The sequence below is a fragment of the Oncorhynchus nerka genome, unplaced genomic scaffold (genome assembly GCF_034236695.1).
Source record: "Oncorhynchus nerka isolate Pitt River unplaced genomic scaffold, Oner_Uvic_2.0 unplaced_scaffold_1989, whole genome shotgun sequence".
In the NCBI taxonomy this organism is placed as follows: Eukaryota; Metazoa; Chordata; class Actinopteri; order Salmoniformes; family Salmonidae; genus Oncorhynchus; species Oncorhynchus nerka.
Window position 1 is genome coordinate 41779 of NW_027039338.1, and position 15685 is coordinate 57463.

Genomic DNA, 15685 nt, shown 5'->3' on the forward strand with positions numbered 1-15685 from the left:
TAAGGAGAGGTTGAACATTACCATGAATATGCCTGCCAACAAATGGAGGGCATGCTCTGAGAACGCACCCTCGGCCTTGTGAGTGCTGACCTGATTAAAAACCACCATCTGCCCTAGGGAGTGAGATCACCAGTCCTCTGGGTCAGCATATATTGTCCCGCACTGTGTGGTGTTGTCATTTCAAAAGGTGCATAAAATGCATTGAGTTGGTCATAGAGGGCATGTGCAGTTAAGTCTTCCTTTGTAATCTGATGAAATAAGGTTAGGGTTGGACATAAGGTTAGCCATGCGCCATGCAGTGTAGCCTGTGAAATAGGAGGCCATGTTACTTCTATACTGTCCTTTTGCTCGTTTGATGACTCTGCAGAGGTAAGCCTCGGGGTTGTCTGTGATAGCCTTGTGTGTGGTAGTCCTGTCCTTTAGTTTAGCTCCAACCTCAGTGTCAAACCAGGGCTTTTGATTGGGGAAGCAGCGAACCTTCAGTGTTGGGAACACGTCGCCGATGCAGTTCCTTATGAAGCCGGTGACGGAGGTGTCAAACCAGGGCTTTTGATTGGGGAAGCAGCGAACCTTCAGTGTTGGGACAACGTCTCTAATGCATTTCCTTATGAAGCCGGTGATGGAGGGGGTTAGCTCGTTGTTGTTATAGGTGGAGTCTCAGAACATATTATAATCAGCGCTAGCAAGGGCAGTCCTTAGCATAAGGTCTGATTCTGATGATCATTTCTCAAGGTTTCTCAATTGATCGAGTCACTGGGTAGTTCCTGTTTGAGTTCTGCAACTGACAACTGACAACAACATGGAGGGCAGATAATTAAAACGGCATTAATACCATGGTTGCTGAGTGAGTGGTGGAGGCAGTAAGGTGAGCACCATCTGGTAGGGTTTCCACTAGTTACCACAAACACTAAGTCAGAATATATTGTCAAACAACATTTTTATTTTTGGAGTTCATTTAAGGTTTAGGTTAGCCATGTGGTTAAGGTTAGGATTAAGGTTAGGGTTAGGCATAAGGTTAGCCATGTGGTTAAGGTTAGGATTAAGGTTAGGGTTAGGCATAAGGTTAGCCATGTGGTTAAGGTTAGGATTAAGGTTAGGGTTAGGCATAAGGTTAGCCATGTGGTTAAGGTTAGGATTAAGGTTAGGGTTAGGTTTAGGTTAGCCATGTGGTTAAGGTTAGGATTAAGGTTAGGTTTAGGTTTAAAATCACATTTTAAGAAGATCAACTGTAGAAATGGGTGGGCATCAAGACTTTGTGGCTGTGGTACCTAGTGACGACCGGTATGTCAGTAACCAGGAATGTGATAGATTGAACTGCAGTAATTCTTAGTGGTCATACACAGAACCACATCTGAATTGTGAATTCCCATAATTGTACGATTTTTATTTACGTTTAAACGTTAAGAGAAATTGCACATTTCTCCCATCCCTATTGGATAGCCATGGTATCTTGTCCAAAAGACATGTTTCTGAAAAACGGAGAATATTGCTGTTACAAGAAAATCCTTGATCCAAGGTCATCCATCTTCTTGGCCAATGGAATGCAGGGAAGGGGTGGCCGGTTTTCCCTTCTCATTAATCTCACCAGGACTCTCCCTCTCCTGCCTCTGTAACGCCGGCATTTCCTCTTGGATTGCCTGAAAATTGGGTCGTAATTACAGAAAGAGCCCAGGGCAGATAAGTTGAAGCTGGAATTGGGGAAATTAACTGACGATTTGATGTTCAAAAGTTCTTGCTGGTTATAAGAAATGATAGCGAATACATGTCAGGAAAATAAAGTAAAGATAAATGCCAAAATAATCCCAAATAGCTAAACTCCCAAACCACAGCCTTCCAGTACAGTGCCATCTCTCTTCTCTCTGGTGTGTCTTTGTTGTAGGGGTGTGGCCTAATGCTATCATAATGTCTCATTCATTGGGTAATTCATTATGGGATACAAAATATGGATGTATCTATATTCTACAGTAAACGGGGCACCAGCTATCATTTAAGTCAAAACTTTTTTTAGCAAGTAAGGATAAACTGTTCGTGTCACAATTATAATCTGCAGATTCTGTAGAGTTCTTTTAATGATAAGTCAGATTCAAAATCTCAGAGAGTGATATTATTTTATGACAGGAAGAAGATTTATTCTAAAAACAAGGTAACAATGTCTTGTATTTCAATCTCTGGTTGGATTACCAAACGGTCTTTAAAGGGAGAAAAATGGAAAAGGTTCAAACCGTTCCGAGGTGGTGTATTCAGTTCCGGGGTGGTGTATTCAGTTCTGGGGTGGTGTATTCAGTTCTGGGGTGGTGTATTCAGTTCTGGGGTGGTGTATTCAGTTCTGGGGTGGTGTATTCAGTTCCGGGGTGGTGTATTCAGTTCTGGGGTGGTGTATTCAGTTCTGGGGTGGTGTATTCAGTTCTGGGGTGGTGTATTCAGTTCCGGGGTGGTGTATTCAGTTCTGGGGTGGTGTATTCAGTTCTGGGGTGGTGTATTCAGTTTTGGGGTGGTGTATTCAGTTCCGAGGTGGTGTATTCAGTTCTGGGGTGGTGTATTCAGTTCGAGGTGGTGTATTCAGTTCTGGGGTGGTGTATTCAGTTCTGAGGTGGTGTATTCAGTTCTGAGGTGGTGTATTCAGTTCTGAGGTGGTGTATTCAGTTCTGAGGTGGTGTATTCAGTTCTGGGGTGGTGTATTCAGTTCGAGGTGGTGTATTCAGTTCTGAGGTGGTGTATTCAGTTCTGGGGTGGTGTATTCAGTTCCGGGGTGGTGTATTCAGTTCGGGGTGGTGTATTCAGTTCTGGGGTGGTGTATTCAGTTTTGGGGTGGTGTATTCAGTTCCGGGGTGGTGTATTCAGTTTTGGGGTGGTGTATTCAGTTTTGGGAGTGGGGTGTATTCAGTTCTGGGGTGGTGTATTCAGTTTTGGGGTGGTGTATTCAGTTCTGTATTCAGGTGGTGTATTCAGTTCTGGGGTGGTGTATTCAGTTCTGGGGTGGTGTATTCAGTTCTGGGGTGGTGTATTCAGTTCTGGGGTGGTGTATTCAGTTCGGGGTGCTGTATTCAGTTCCGGGGTGGTGTATTCAGTTCGGGGTGGTGTATTCATTTCTGGGGTGGTGTATTCAGTTCCGGGGTGGTGTATTCAGTTCTGAGGTGGTGTATTCAGTTCTGGGGGCGGTGTATTCAGTTCTGGGGTGGTGTATTCAGTTCGGGGTGGTGTATTCAGTTCGAGGTGGTGTATTCAGTTCCGGGGTGGTGTATTCAGTTCCGGGGTGGTGTATTCAGTTCCGGGGTGGTGTATTCAGTTCCGGGGTGCTGTATTCAGTTCTGGGGTGGTGTATTCAGTTCTGGGGTGGTGTATTCAGTTCTGGGGTGGTGTATTCAGTTCCGGGGTGGTGTATTCAGTTCTGGGGTGGTGTATTCGTCAAACTGAGATCAAAGTGAGAGCAGAGGACAATTGTTCAAATTCCAAATATTGGTGTTTGGCCTCCACTCATTGCGATCGGGGATGATCAATAAGCAAGAGCGCTTTCCAGTTACCAACTATGCTGACGTTTAAGCAGTAGAGGGATTTTGGTCGGCCGTGGCAATTATTTGTGCCACGCTTTTTTATAGTTCAGTTAGAATGGACAATGAGGGTGGGGCTAGGTGCTGATGTAACCGATGTGAAATGGCTAGCCAGTTAGCGGTGGTGCACGCTAATAGCGTTTCAATCGGTGACGTCACTCGCTCTGAGACCTTGAAGTAGTTGTTCCCCTTGCTCTGCAAGGGCTGTGACTTTTGTGGAGCGATGGGTAATGATGCTTCGTGGGTGTCAGTTGTCGATGTGTGCAGAGGGTCCCTGGTTCGAGCCCAGGTAGGGGCGAGGAGAGGGACAGAAGCTAAACTGTTACACTGAGTCTCCCTGCCTGATTGGCTGAAACATTCCTTAGCAGGAGGTCACGCAGCCCCAGGAGGAGAGTCTCTTCCTTTGGGAATTGAATATTGTTCCCTTATTGATGGATACATCGTTTGTACAACTGGGAGAGGTGGGTCATTGTTCAGGGCATAATGTTCCCTACATAATGATACAAAACGTGACACGTTCTCCTTGAAATACGGAGTTCCCAACGGGGAGAATGCACAATATCATTTCAAATGTCTACAGCACACAATGATCATTGCATGCACCAGTGCCCTTCCTGCCTCACAGCCTTATGTAATGATTTCTCCCAAACAGCAGGGTTTTTGGTGTCCTTTTAGAGCAGGGCGAGCCATCTGGCCCCTGCTGTTACCATCCTGTCCTGGATAGAATGTTTGAAGTGCATGTTCTGCAGTTTAATGGCCCTCTGGAGCATTATGTTGTGATCTGGAGTAGGTTGGGAAAGGGGGAGTGGCTGGGTTGTGTCATGTCTTTTCATCTCTACTGTTGTCATGCCGATGGGCGAGTAGATCTGTATTGGGGATGGTCTAGCGTTGTCATGCCGATGGGCGAGTAGATCTGTATTGTGTATGGTCTACCGTTGTCATGCCGATGGGCGAGTAGATCTGTATTGGGTATGTTCTACCGTTGTCATGCCGATGGGCGAGTAGATCTGTATTGGGTATGGTCTACCGTTGTCATGCCGATGGGCGAGTAGATCTGTATTGGGGATGGTCTACCGTTGTCATGCCGATGGGCGAGTAGGTCTGTATTGTGTATGGTCTACCGTTGTCATGCCGATGGGCGAGTAGATCTGTATTGTGTATGGTCTACCGTTGTCATGCCGATGGGCGAGTAGATCTGTATTGTGTATGGTCTACCGTTGTCATGCCGATGGGCGAGTAGATCTGTATTGGGGATGGTCTACCGTTGTCATGCCGATGGGCGAGTAGATCTGTATTGTGTATGGTCTACCGTTGTCATGCCGATGGGCGAGTAGATCTGTATTGGGGATGGTCTACCGTTGTCATGCCGATGGGCGAGTAGATCTGTATTGGGCATGGTCTACCGTTGTCATGCCGATGGGCGAGTAGATCTGTATTGGGGATGGTCTACCGTTGTCATGCCGATGGGCGAGTAGATCTGTATTGGGTATGGTCTACCGTTGTCATGCCGATGGGCGAGTAGATCTGTATTGGGTATGTTCTACCGTTGTCATGCCGATGGGCGAGCAGAGTAGGTCTGTATTGGGGATGGTCTGCAAGGCATTTGGAATTGGCCTCGTCTTTCGTCAGCACCACATCCCTAATTTGGCATAAACATTTGTGTAATTTTCCCACTGAAAAATGTAACTTTATCCCAGGAATCGGTTTTCAGAAGACTACGGTGGGTTGTCCTCTAACTTCTTACCTCGACTCCTTTTATATTTCTGTTGACCAACTACCCAGTTCCTGATGACAGGCATACCCATAATATAATGCTGCACCACAATACTAATATACATTCTTATGCCAAAGACACACCAGAATGGCTTTCCAATAAGTGTTGAGTGTTCCTGGGTGGTCCAGTCTCAGTCCTGAGAGACAAGGTTTGAATAATGCTATCCATCCAATCCATGTCTCAGTTGTCTCCAGGCTTATAAATCCTTCTTTAACCCGTCTCCTCTCCTTCATCTACACTGATTGAAGTGGATTTAACAGGTGACATCAATAAGGGATCATAGCTTTCACCTGGATTCTTCTGGTCGGTCTATAGTTATTGAAAGAGCAGGTGTTCCTTATGTTTTGTACACTCAGTGTATCTACAGTACCAGTCAAAAGTTTGGACACACCTACTCATTCCAGGGTTTTTCTATATTTTTTACTATTTTCTAAATTGTTGAATAATAGTGAAGACATCAACACTATGAAATAGCACATATGGAATCATGTAGTAACCAAAAAAGCGTTAAAAAAATTAAAATATGTTTTATATTTGAGATTCTTCAAAGTAGCCGCCCTTTGCCCTTTGCCCTTTGCCAGGGGTGAACAGGCAGTGGTTCAGGTGGTTGTTGTCCTTGATCATCTTTTTGGCATTGCTGTGACATCGGGTGCTGTAGGTGTCCTGGAGGGCAGGTAGTTTGCCCCCAGTGATGCGTTGTGCAGACCGCACCACCCTCTGGAGAGCCTTGCGGTTGTGGGTGGTGCAGTTGCCGTAACAGGCAGTGATGCAGCATGACAGGAGGCTCTCAATTGTGCATCTGTAAAGGTTTGAGGGTTTTAGGTGACAAGACACATTTGGCGCTGTTGCACCTTCTTCACCACACTGTCTGTGTGGGGGAACCATTTCAGTTAGTCCATGATGTGTATGCCGAGGAACTGGAAACTTTGACATGCTGACTGAAGAAATGTCCACCAGAACAGTTGCCAGAGAATCGAATGCTAATTTCTCTACCATAACCCGCTTACAATGGTGTTGTGGAGAAATTGGCAGTACACTATATATTCAAATATATTCAAAAGTATACCCCACATTTCAAATGAGTGGATTCGTCTATTTCAGCCACATTGCGTTGCTGACAAGAGTACATCTAGGAGCAACAACGGCTCCGCCGCAAAGTGGTAGGCCACACAAGCTCATAGAATGGGACCGCTGAGTGCTGAAGCACATAGCGCTTAAATATCATCTGTCCTCAGTTGCAACACTCACAACCGAGTTCCAAGCTGCCTCAAGAAGCAATGTCAGCACAATAACTGTTCGTCTGTTCATGAAGTGGGTTTCCATTGCTGAGCAGCAGCACACAAGCCTAAGATCAATATGCGCAATGCCAAGCATCGGCTGGAGGGGTGTAAAGACTCTGGAGCAGCGGGATGACACGTTCTCTGGAATGATGAATCCCGCTTTACCGTCTGGCAGTCCGACAAATCTCGGATTGGCGGATGCCAGGAGGATGCTATCTGCACCAATGCATATTGCCAACTGTAAAGTTTGGTGGATGAGGGATAATGGTCTGGGGCTGTTTTTCATGGTTCGGGCTAGGCCCCTTATTTCCGGTGAAGGAAAATCTTAATGCTACAGCATGATTATGCCCCCGTGCACAAAGCGAGGTCCATACAGTCATCAATCAAATGTATTTCTAAAGCCCTTTCTACATCTGCAGATGTCACAAAGTGCTTATACAGAAACCCAGCATAAAAACCCCAAACAGCAATCAATGCAGATGTTGAAGCACGGTGGCTAGGAAAACTCCCTAGGTAGGAACCTAAGAAGAAACTTAGGAACCAGGCTCTGAGGGAACCAGGCTCTGAGGGAACCATTGCCAGTCCTCTTCTGGCTGTACTGGGTAGAGAGGAACCAGGCTCTGAGGGGTGGCCAGTCCTCTTCTGGCTGTACTGGGTAGAGAGGAACCAGGCTCTGAGGGGTGGCCAGCCAGTCCTCTTCTGGCTGTACTGGGTAGAGAGGAACCAGGCTCTGAGGGGTGGCCAGTCTCTGGCTTACTGGCTGTACTGGGTAGAGAGGAACCAGGCTCTGAGGGGTGGCCAGTCCTCTTCTGGCTGTACTGGGTAGAGAGGAACCAGGCTCTGAGGGGTGGCCAGTCCTCTTCTCTGTATTGCGTGGATATTATAAGAGTGTATGGTCATTAAGGCCAGATTGTTTTTTAAGATGTTCAAACATTCGTAGGTGACCAGCCAGGTTTTTTAAAATTTTATTTCACCTTTATTTAACCAGGTAGGCTAGTTGAGAACAGGTTCTCATTTGCAACTGCGACCTGGCCAAGATAAAGCATAGCAGAGTGACAGAAACATCACAGTTATACATGGAATCAACAAGCGTAGAGTCAATAACACAATAGAAGAAAGAAAGTCGATATACAGTGTCTGCAAATGACATGAGGTAAGGCAATAAATAGGCCGTAGTAGCGAAGGAATTACAGTTTAGAAGATTAACACTGGAGTGATAGATGAGCAGATGATGATGTGCAAGTAGAAATACTGGTGTGCAAAAGAGCAGAAAGTAAATAAAAACAGTATGGGGATGAGGTAGGTAGATTGGGTGGGCTATTTACAGATGGGCTATGTACAGCTTCAGCGATCAGTTAGATGCTCAGATAGCTGATGTTTAAAGTTAGTGAGGGAAATATGTCTCCAGCTTCAGCGATTTTTGCAATTAGTTCCAGTCATTGGCAGCAGAGAACTGGAAGGAAAGGCGGCCAAAGGAGGTGATGGCTTTGGGGAGGACCCGTGAGATATACCTGCTGGAGCACGTGCTACGGGTGGGTGTTGTTATCGTGACCAGTGAGCTAAGGCGGAGTTTTACCTAGCATAGACTTATAGATGACCAGGAGCCAGTGGGTCTGGTGACGAATAAGTAGCGAGGGCCAGCCGACAAGAGCATACAGGTCACAGTGGTGGGTGGTATAAGGCCCTTTGGTAACAAAACGGTTGGCACTGTGATAGACAACATCCAATTTGCTGAGTAGAGTATTGGAAGCTATTTTGTAGATGACACCACCGAAGTCGAGGGTCGGTAGGATAGTCAGTTTTACTAGGGTAAGTTTGGCGTGAGTGAAGGAGGCTTTGTTGCGAAATAGAAAGCCGATTTCTAGATTTGATTTTGGATTGGAGATGATTGATTTGAGTCTGGAAGGAGAGTTTACAGTCTAGCCAGACACCTAGGTATTTGTAGTTGTCCCTGTATTCTAGGTCAGAACCGTCTAGAGTAGTGATGCTAGTCGGGCGGGTGGGTGAGGGCAGCGAACGGTTGAAAAGCATTCATTTGGCCACGGAAGCCACGGAAGGAGTGTTGTATGGCATTAAAGCTCGTTTGGAGGTTAGTTAACACAATGGCCAAAGAAGGGCCAGATGTATACAGAATTGTGTCATCTGCGTAGAGGTGGATCAGGGAATCACCCGCAGCAAGAGCGGCATCGTTGATATATACAGAGAAAAGAGTTGGCCCGATAATTGAACCCTGTGGTACCCCCATAGAGACTGCCAGAGGTCTGGACAACAGGCCCTCTGATTTGACACACTGAACTCTGTCTGCAAAGTAGTAGGTGAACCAGGCGAGGAAGTCATTTGAGAAGCCAAGGCTATTGAGTCTGCCGATAAGAATACGGTGATTGACAGAGTCGAAGGCCTTGGCCAGGTCGATGAAGACGGCTGCACAGTACTGTCTTTTATCGATGGTGGTTATGATATTGTTTAGTACCTTGAGCGTGGCTGAGGTGCACCCATGACCAGCTCGGAAACCGGATTGCACAGCGGAGAAGATACGGTGGGATTCAAAAGGGTCAGTGATCTGTTTATTAAACCTTTATTAAAGCTTTCGAAGACTTCAGAAAGGCAGGGCAGGATGGATATAGGTCTATAACAGTTTGGGTCTAGAGTATCACCCCCTTTTGAAGAGGGGGATGACTGCGGCAGCTTTCATACGAAAGAGAGGTTGACAGACTGGTAATAGGGGTTGCAACAATGGCGGCAGATAATTTTAGAAAGAGAGGGTCCAGATTGTCAAGCCCAGCTGATTTGTACAGGTACAGGTTTTGCAGCTCTTTCAGAACATCTGCTATCTGGATTTGGGTGAAGGAGAAGCTGGGGAGGCTCGGGTGGGTGCGGAGCTGTTGGCTGGGGTTGGGGTAGCCAGGTGGAAAGCATGGCTAGCCGTAGAGAAATGCTTATTGTTCGATTATCATGGATTTATCGGATTTATCGGTGGTGACCGTGTCGCCTAGCCTCAGTGCAGTGGGCAGCTATGAGGAGGTGCTCTTGTTCTCCATGGACTTTACAGTGTCCCTAATCATTTTGGAATTAGAGCTACAGGATGCAAATTTCTGTTTGAAAAAGCTAGCCTTTGCCTAGCCGCCTGACTGACTGTGTGTATTGGTTCCTGACTACCTCAGTGGGCGGAAGACCAGCTCGTCCGGTAAACAGGTCAGAACAGTTGAAACTGAAGCAGCAGCACAACCAGGTGGACTGAAGACAGTCAGGACTCATCAGGCCAGGTGTTCCTGAGGCATGGTCCTAGGACTCAGGTCCTCTGGGTCGGGAAGGGGCATAGAGAGAATTAGAGGGAGCAAACTTAAATTCACACAGGACACCAGATAAGACAGTGTCCCACAGACCCTAGCCGCCAAGCACATAGACTATTGCAGCATAGATTCTGGAGGCTTAGACGGGGACGACGACACTGTGGCCCGGTCCGACAATAAACCCCGGACAGGGCCAACCAGGCAGTTTATAACCCCACCCACTTTACCAACAGATCACCAACATACTACTAAGGCTGAGAATAGCCCACGAAGATCTCCTCCACCACACGAGCCCGAGGGGGGGCAAGACCGGACAGGAAGATCACATCAGTGACTCAACCCACTCAAGTCGAGCACATCAAAGCCTGACACAATGTGACGCACCCCTCCTAGGGACGTTATGAAAGAGCACTAGTAAGCCAGTGACTCAGCCCCGTAATAGGGTCAGAGGCAGAGAATCCCAGTGGAGAGGGGAGCCGACCAGGCAGAGACAGCAAGGGCAGTTCGTCCTTCCAGTGCATTGCTGTTCACCTTCGCACCCCTGGCCCAGACTGCACTCATATGACCTACTGAAGAGATGAGTCTTCAGTAAAGACTTAACGGTTGAGACCGAGTCTGCACCTCTCTCATGGATCGGCAGACCATTCCATAAAAATTGAGCTCTATAGGAGAAAGCCCTGCCTCCAGCTGTTTGCTTAGAAATTCTAGGGACAATTAGGAGGCCTGCGTCTTGTGACTGTAGCGTACGTGTAGGTATGTACGGCAGGACCAAATCAGAGAGATGGGTAGGAGCAAGCCCATGTAATGCTTTGTAGGTTAGCAGTAAAACCTTGAAATCAGCCCTATCCTTAACAGGAAGTCAGTGTAGAGGCTAGCACTGGAGTAATATGATCTAGTCAAGATTCAAGCAGCCGTATTTAGCACTAACTGAAGTTTATTTAATGCTTTATCCAGGTAGCCGGGGAGTAGAGCAGTGCAGTAATCTAGAAGTAACAAAAGCACTGATTAATTTTTATGCATCATTATTGGTATTATATTATTATATACATTATATATATATATTATATATTATATTGGTATTATTATTATTGGACAAAAAGTCTTACTTTTGCAATGTTACAAAGATGGAAAAACTTGAAATATTCTTGATACGTCAAAGGAGAGATCAGGGTCCAGAGTAATGAACGAGTGCCTGAACCACTCGTTCACCGCAAGAGATTTGGTCTGGCTCGGTGTCCATGGGGCCAGGGCTGGCTGATAACACATAACAGAGTGGAAGAGTGACGCAAAGAATTCTGTACCCCAGCCAAGGAATCGGGACCACTCCCCCTGCAGGTCCTGTCAATGATTCCTCAGGAACTTCCCCAGCTCCTGGTTCATCCTTTCCACCTGCCCGTTAGCCTGAGCCCGGAACCCGGAAGTAGGCTGGCCAGCTTCTCCATGAAGGCTTCCCATACCCATGACGGGGAGATGGTCCTCTGGAAGGCCTTAGTGCCGGAAGACCTGCTGGAACAGTGCCTCAGCAACATGAAGAGCGGCAGGGAGACCAGAGATAAAACGGCAGGATTTAGAGAATCTGTCCACAACCACCAAAATGGTGGTGAAATCAGAGTGTAGATCAGTGTAAAAATCAATCGACAGATGAGACCAGCGATACTGAGGTATGGGAAGGAAAGGAGTTTACCTGCTGGAGCGTGCTGGGAGATTTGGTTTGGGCACATACGGAACAGGAGTTGACTTAGCGAGTGACATCCTGTGCCAAGATGGGCTACCATTACTTTACAGAGATGGATTGAATCATACCTGGATGTCTGTCCAGTGACGACAGCTGTGCCCAGGTCAGTAGCCAATCCTTTATCCCCATGGGAAAGTAGGTGCTCTCAGGGGGACAGGTTCCCTCTCCAGGGCCTGGCGAATGTCCCCTTCTTACATCCCAGAACACGGGGCCCATGATTTGAGAGAGCGGAATAATGGGTGCACATGCGCCGAATACAATAGGTGTTAACCTTACAGGGAAATGCTCACTTAGAGCCCCTAACCAACAATGCAGTTTAAAAAGAAGAATCTGAAATAAAAGTAACACGTAATTAAAGAGCAGCAGTATAATAACAATTTCAAGACTATATACAGGGGGGTACCGGTACAGAGTCAATCCAGTTGCAGAGGACGGTGTTTAGTCCCGGGGTCCTTAGCTTATTGATGAGCTTTAAGGGCAATATGTGGTTGAACGCTGAGCTGTATTCAATGAATAGCATTCTCAAATAGGTGTTCCTTTAATCCAGGTGGAAAAAGGCAGTGTGGAGTGCAATAGAGAACATCATCTGTGGATCTGTTGGGGCAGTATTCAAATTGAGTGGGTCTAGGGTTTCTGGGATAATGGTGTTGATGTGAGCCATAACCAGCCTTTCAAAGCACTTCATAGCTACAGATGTGAGTGCTACGGTCGGTAATCATTTAGGCAGGTTACCTTAGTGTTCTTGGGCACAGGCACTATAGTTGGTCTGCTTAAAATGGAGGAGTGAGAAGTACATCCACGAGGCACCCTGTTGGAATGCCTTGGTTTCAGCCACAGAGAGAGGGGTAGTTGTGGCTGCACGGAGGTGTAGAGCCTGCAAGCAGGTCGATGGCACAGGAGGAGACAGGTGACAGTCCCAGGGGCGATGAGGAGGGAGACAGGTGACACAGAGAAAACCTCCCGCCGGGATGTTGGACTGAGGGCCACAGGGACTCTCACGGGACTCTCACAAGACTCTCACAGGACTCTCACAGACTCTCACAGGACAGGACTCTCATAGGACTCTCACAGGACTCTCAACCAACGTGGAACTACAGGGGAAGGGAAAGCAGGTCCTCCGGCATTCAGGTGCCCAGTCCGTGATTGTCATCTTCGACCATGAGATGGTGGGGTTATGGCGTTGGAGCCACGGGAGGCAGAGGATGATCTTGTGTAGAGGTGATGATGAGGAAGGGTTTTCTGGTGCTCCACGGTGAGGGTGAGTTGTGATGTGTGTGATTGTCCCGGATCCCAGTGGTCAATTATCCAGCGCTTGAACCAGAAACGGAGAGGAGAGCAGGTATGAGGTGAAGTTCAGGGAGGAGTCAAGGGCCTGGTCAATACAATTCCCCACTGCACCGGAGACCACTAGAGCTGTAGAAACAACACGAGGGACAGCCAGCTAGTGAAAGCTATACTAAAAAGGGTTTGGCGGAAAGTGATGATGACGGAATACTCACACCTAACCCAGGAGATGGTTGATCATGGGGCCGTCCCTCTGCTCTCATGGACCCCGGATTGGAACGTACCAGGACACAGTTGAAGCTGGTGTCCCTCCTGACCACTTTGTGGCCCTACCTCCTTAGGTTCAGGCTCTGACTCAGAACAATCAACAAAGGAGAGAGAGAGCGATGGAGTTGGCCTCCTGAAGAAGGTTGTCTGCCTGAGATGAGTGCATCCAAGGAGAGGGTGTCCTCTCGGCATGCCAACTCTGTCTGGACCCTCTTTGCGCAGTCCTTTCTGAATAAGGTGCGGAGCGCCGGCTCATTCCATCCACTGGATGCTGCCACTGTCATGGTGAGGGCGGAATCAGCAGCAGTCCGGCCATCCTGCCGTAGTTGGAGTAGGCGATCACCTCTTTCTGCCCTCTGGTGGATGATCGAAGACCCCCTGAACAGAACCATGAACTCTCATAGGAAACCAGATCCTCCTCTCCTCTCTTCCAGATGGCCGTAACCCACTCCAACCCCGTTGGTGAGTTTAATAATAACAAACATGTAGAGAATACAAACAAGAGCAGCGTCTGGACATGATAACAAAGCCAATACTGCCTGATGAGTAATGCTAAAGATGAATCAATCAAATGTATTTATAAAGCCCTTCTTACATCAGCTGATATCTCAAAGTGCTGTACAGAAACCCAGCCTAAAAACCCCAACCAGCAAGCAATGCAGGTGTAGAAGCAAAGGGAAGTAATCAGAGTAGTGATGAAGTCCAGGTGAAATGATGGGGCGCAGCTGTGTGTAATGAGGGTTGCCAGGTGTGTGTAATGAGGGTTGCCAGGTGTGCGTAATGATGGGTTGCCAGGGCTGTTGGTTAATAAACCAGCAATGTTGAGCGCCAGAGTGGGAGTAGATGTGGCACCTGTAAACAATAGCTATAAAAAGTGATTTAGTAGGCTGCTTAGATTTCATGAATAGAACCTCAAAAGATGAAAACTCAGTATTTTTTTTATTGTAATTGTACATTTGTTGTCGTAAATGTTAGCAACACCTCCCCCTTTGCATGATGCGCAACGGATATGGTCTCTAGTGTAACCAGGAAATTCATCAGGCTGGAGCCATGTTTCAGTCAGGCCAATCACATCAAGGTTATGATCAGTAATTCAAATCAAATCAAATTTCACCTTACAGTGAAATGCTGACTACAACTGCCTTGGAAGTGAGGGATCTAACATTAAGTAGCCCTACTTTGATATGTGAGCTATCACAAGCTCTTTCAATAATGGCAGGAATAGAGAGGGTCTTTATTCCAGTGAGATTGCTTAAGCGAACACCGCCATGTTTAGTTTTTCCCAACCTGGATCGAGGCACAGACACAGTCTCAATGGGGATAGCTGAGCTGACTACATTGACTGTGCTAGTGGCAGACTCCACTATGCTGGCAGGCTGGCTAACAGCCTGCTGCCTGGCCCGCGCCCTATCTCATTGGGGAGCTACAGGAGTTAGAGCCCTGTCTATGTTGATTGATAAGATGAGAAATGGTTTGTCAAGATCAGTGTGGAAGAACTTGACTGGCCTGCACAGAACCCTGAACTCAACCCCATCGAACACCTTTGGGATTAATTGGAACGCCGACAGCGAGCCAGGACCTAATCACCTAAGATCAGTGCCCAACCTCACTAATGATCTTGTGGCTGAATGGAAGTCCTGTATGTTATAGTATATATATATATATATATATATATATATATATTTATATATCAATATATTATTATTGTATGTTGTTATAGTATATATATATTATTATATTATTATTGTATGTTATAGTATATATAATAATATATTATTATTGTATGTTATAGTATATATATATTATTATAGTATTCTTGTATGTTGTTATAGTTGGCTACACCACCAGTGATCTGGTCTTCATGTGAATGACAGACCCAGTGATATATATGTTGTTATAGTTGGCTACACCACCAGTGATCTGGTCTTCATGTGGATGACAGACCCAGTGATATATATGTTGTTATAGTTGGCTACACCACCAGTGATCTGGTCTTCATGTGGATGACAGACCCAGTGATATATATGTTGTTATAGTATATATATATATTATTATATTATTCTTGTATGTTGTTATAGTTGGCTACACCACCAGTGATCTGGTCTTCATGTGGATGACAGACCCAGTGATATATATGTTGTTATAGTTGGCTACACCACCAGTGATCTGGTCTTCATGTGGATGACAGACCCAGTCCAGATGGATGAAATCGCTCTTCCTCAGTTTGACATCAAACAGCAGGAGATACAGTACGGAAACTGCACCAAATTCTACCAAGGAACAGGTACCACACACACACACACACACACACACACACACACAAACACACACACACAGGTGACTTGTAGAATCATCGGTTCAAATAACTTATTTATCATGAAATACCAACATTAATTTAGACCACCCACACAATGAAATACCATAGTAACATTAATTTAGATCACCCACACAATGAAATACCATAGGAACATTAATTTAGACCACCCACACAATGAAATACCAACATT

At 46.4% G+C, this 15685-nt stretch overlaps 1 protein-coding gene across 1 annotated transcript in view; it reads left to right on the forward strand.

Moving 5' to 3' along the window:
* The window catches only part of LOC135567500 (glycine receptor subunit beta-like), a gene marked incomplete at its 3' end in the record, with an annotated part of 37300 nt that extends 21838 nt beyond the window's left edge, over positions 1 to 15462 (forward strand). The window contains exon 5 of the mRNA XM_065014865.1: positions 15325 to 15462. Within this exon, the coding sequence (XP_064870937.1) occupies positions 15325 to 15462 (138 nt within the window). The remainder of the gene's footprint in view (positions 1 to 15324) is intronic.
* Positions 15463 to 15685: the final 223 nt, after the last annotated feature.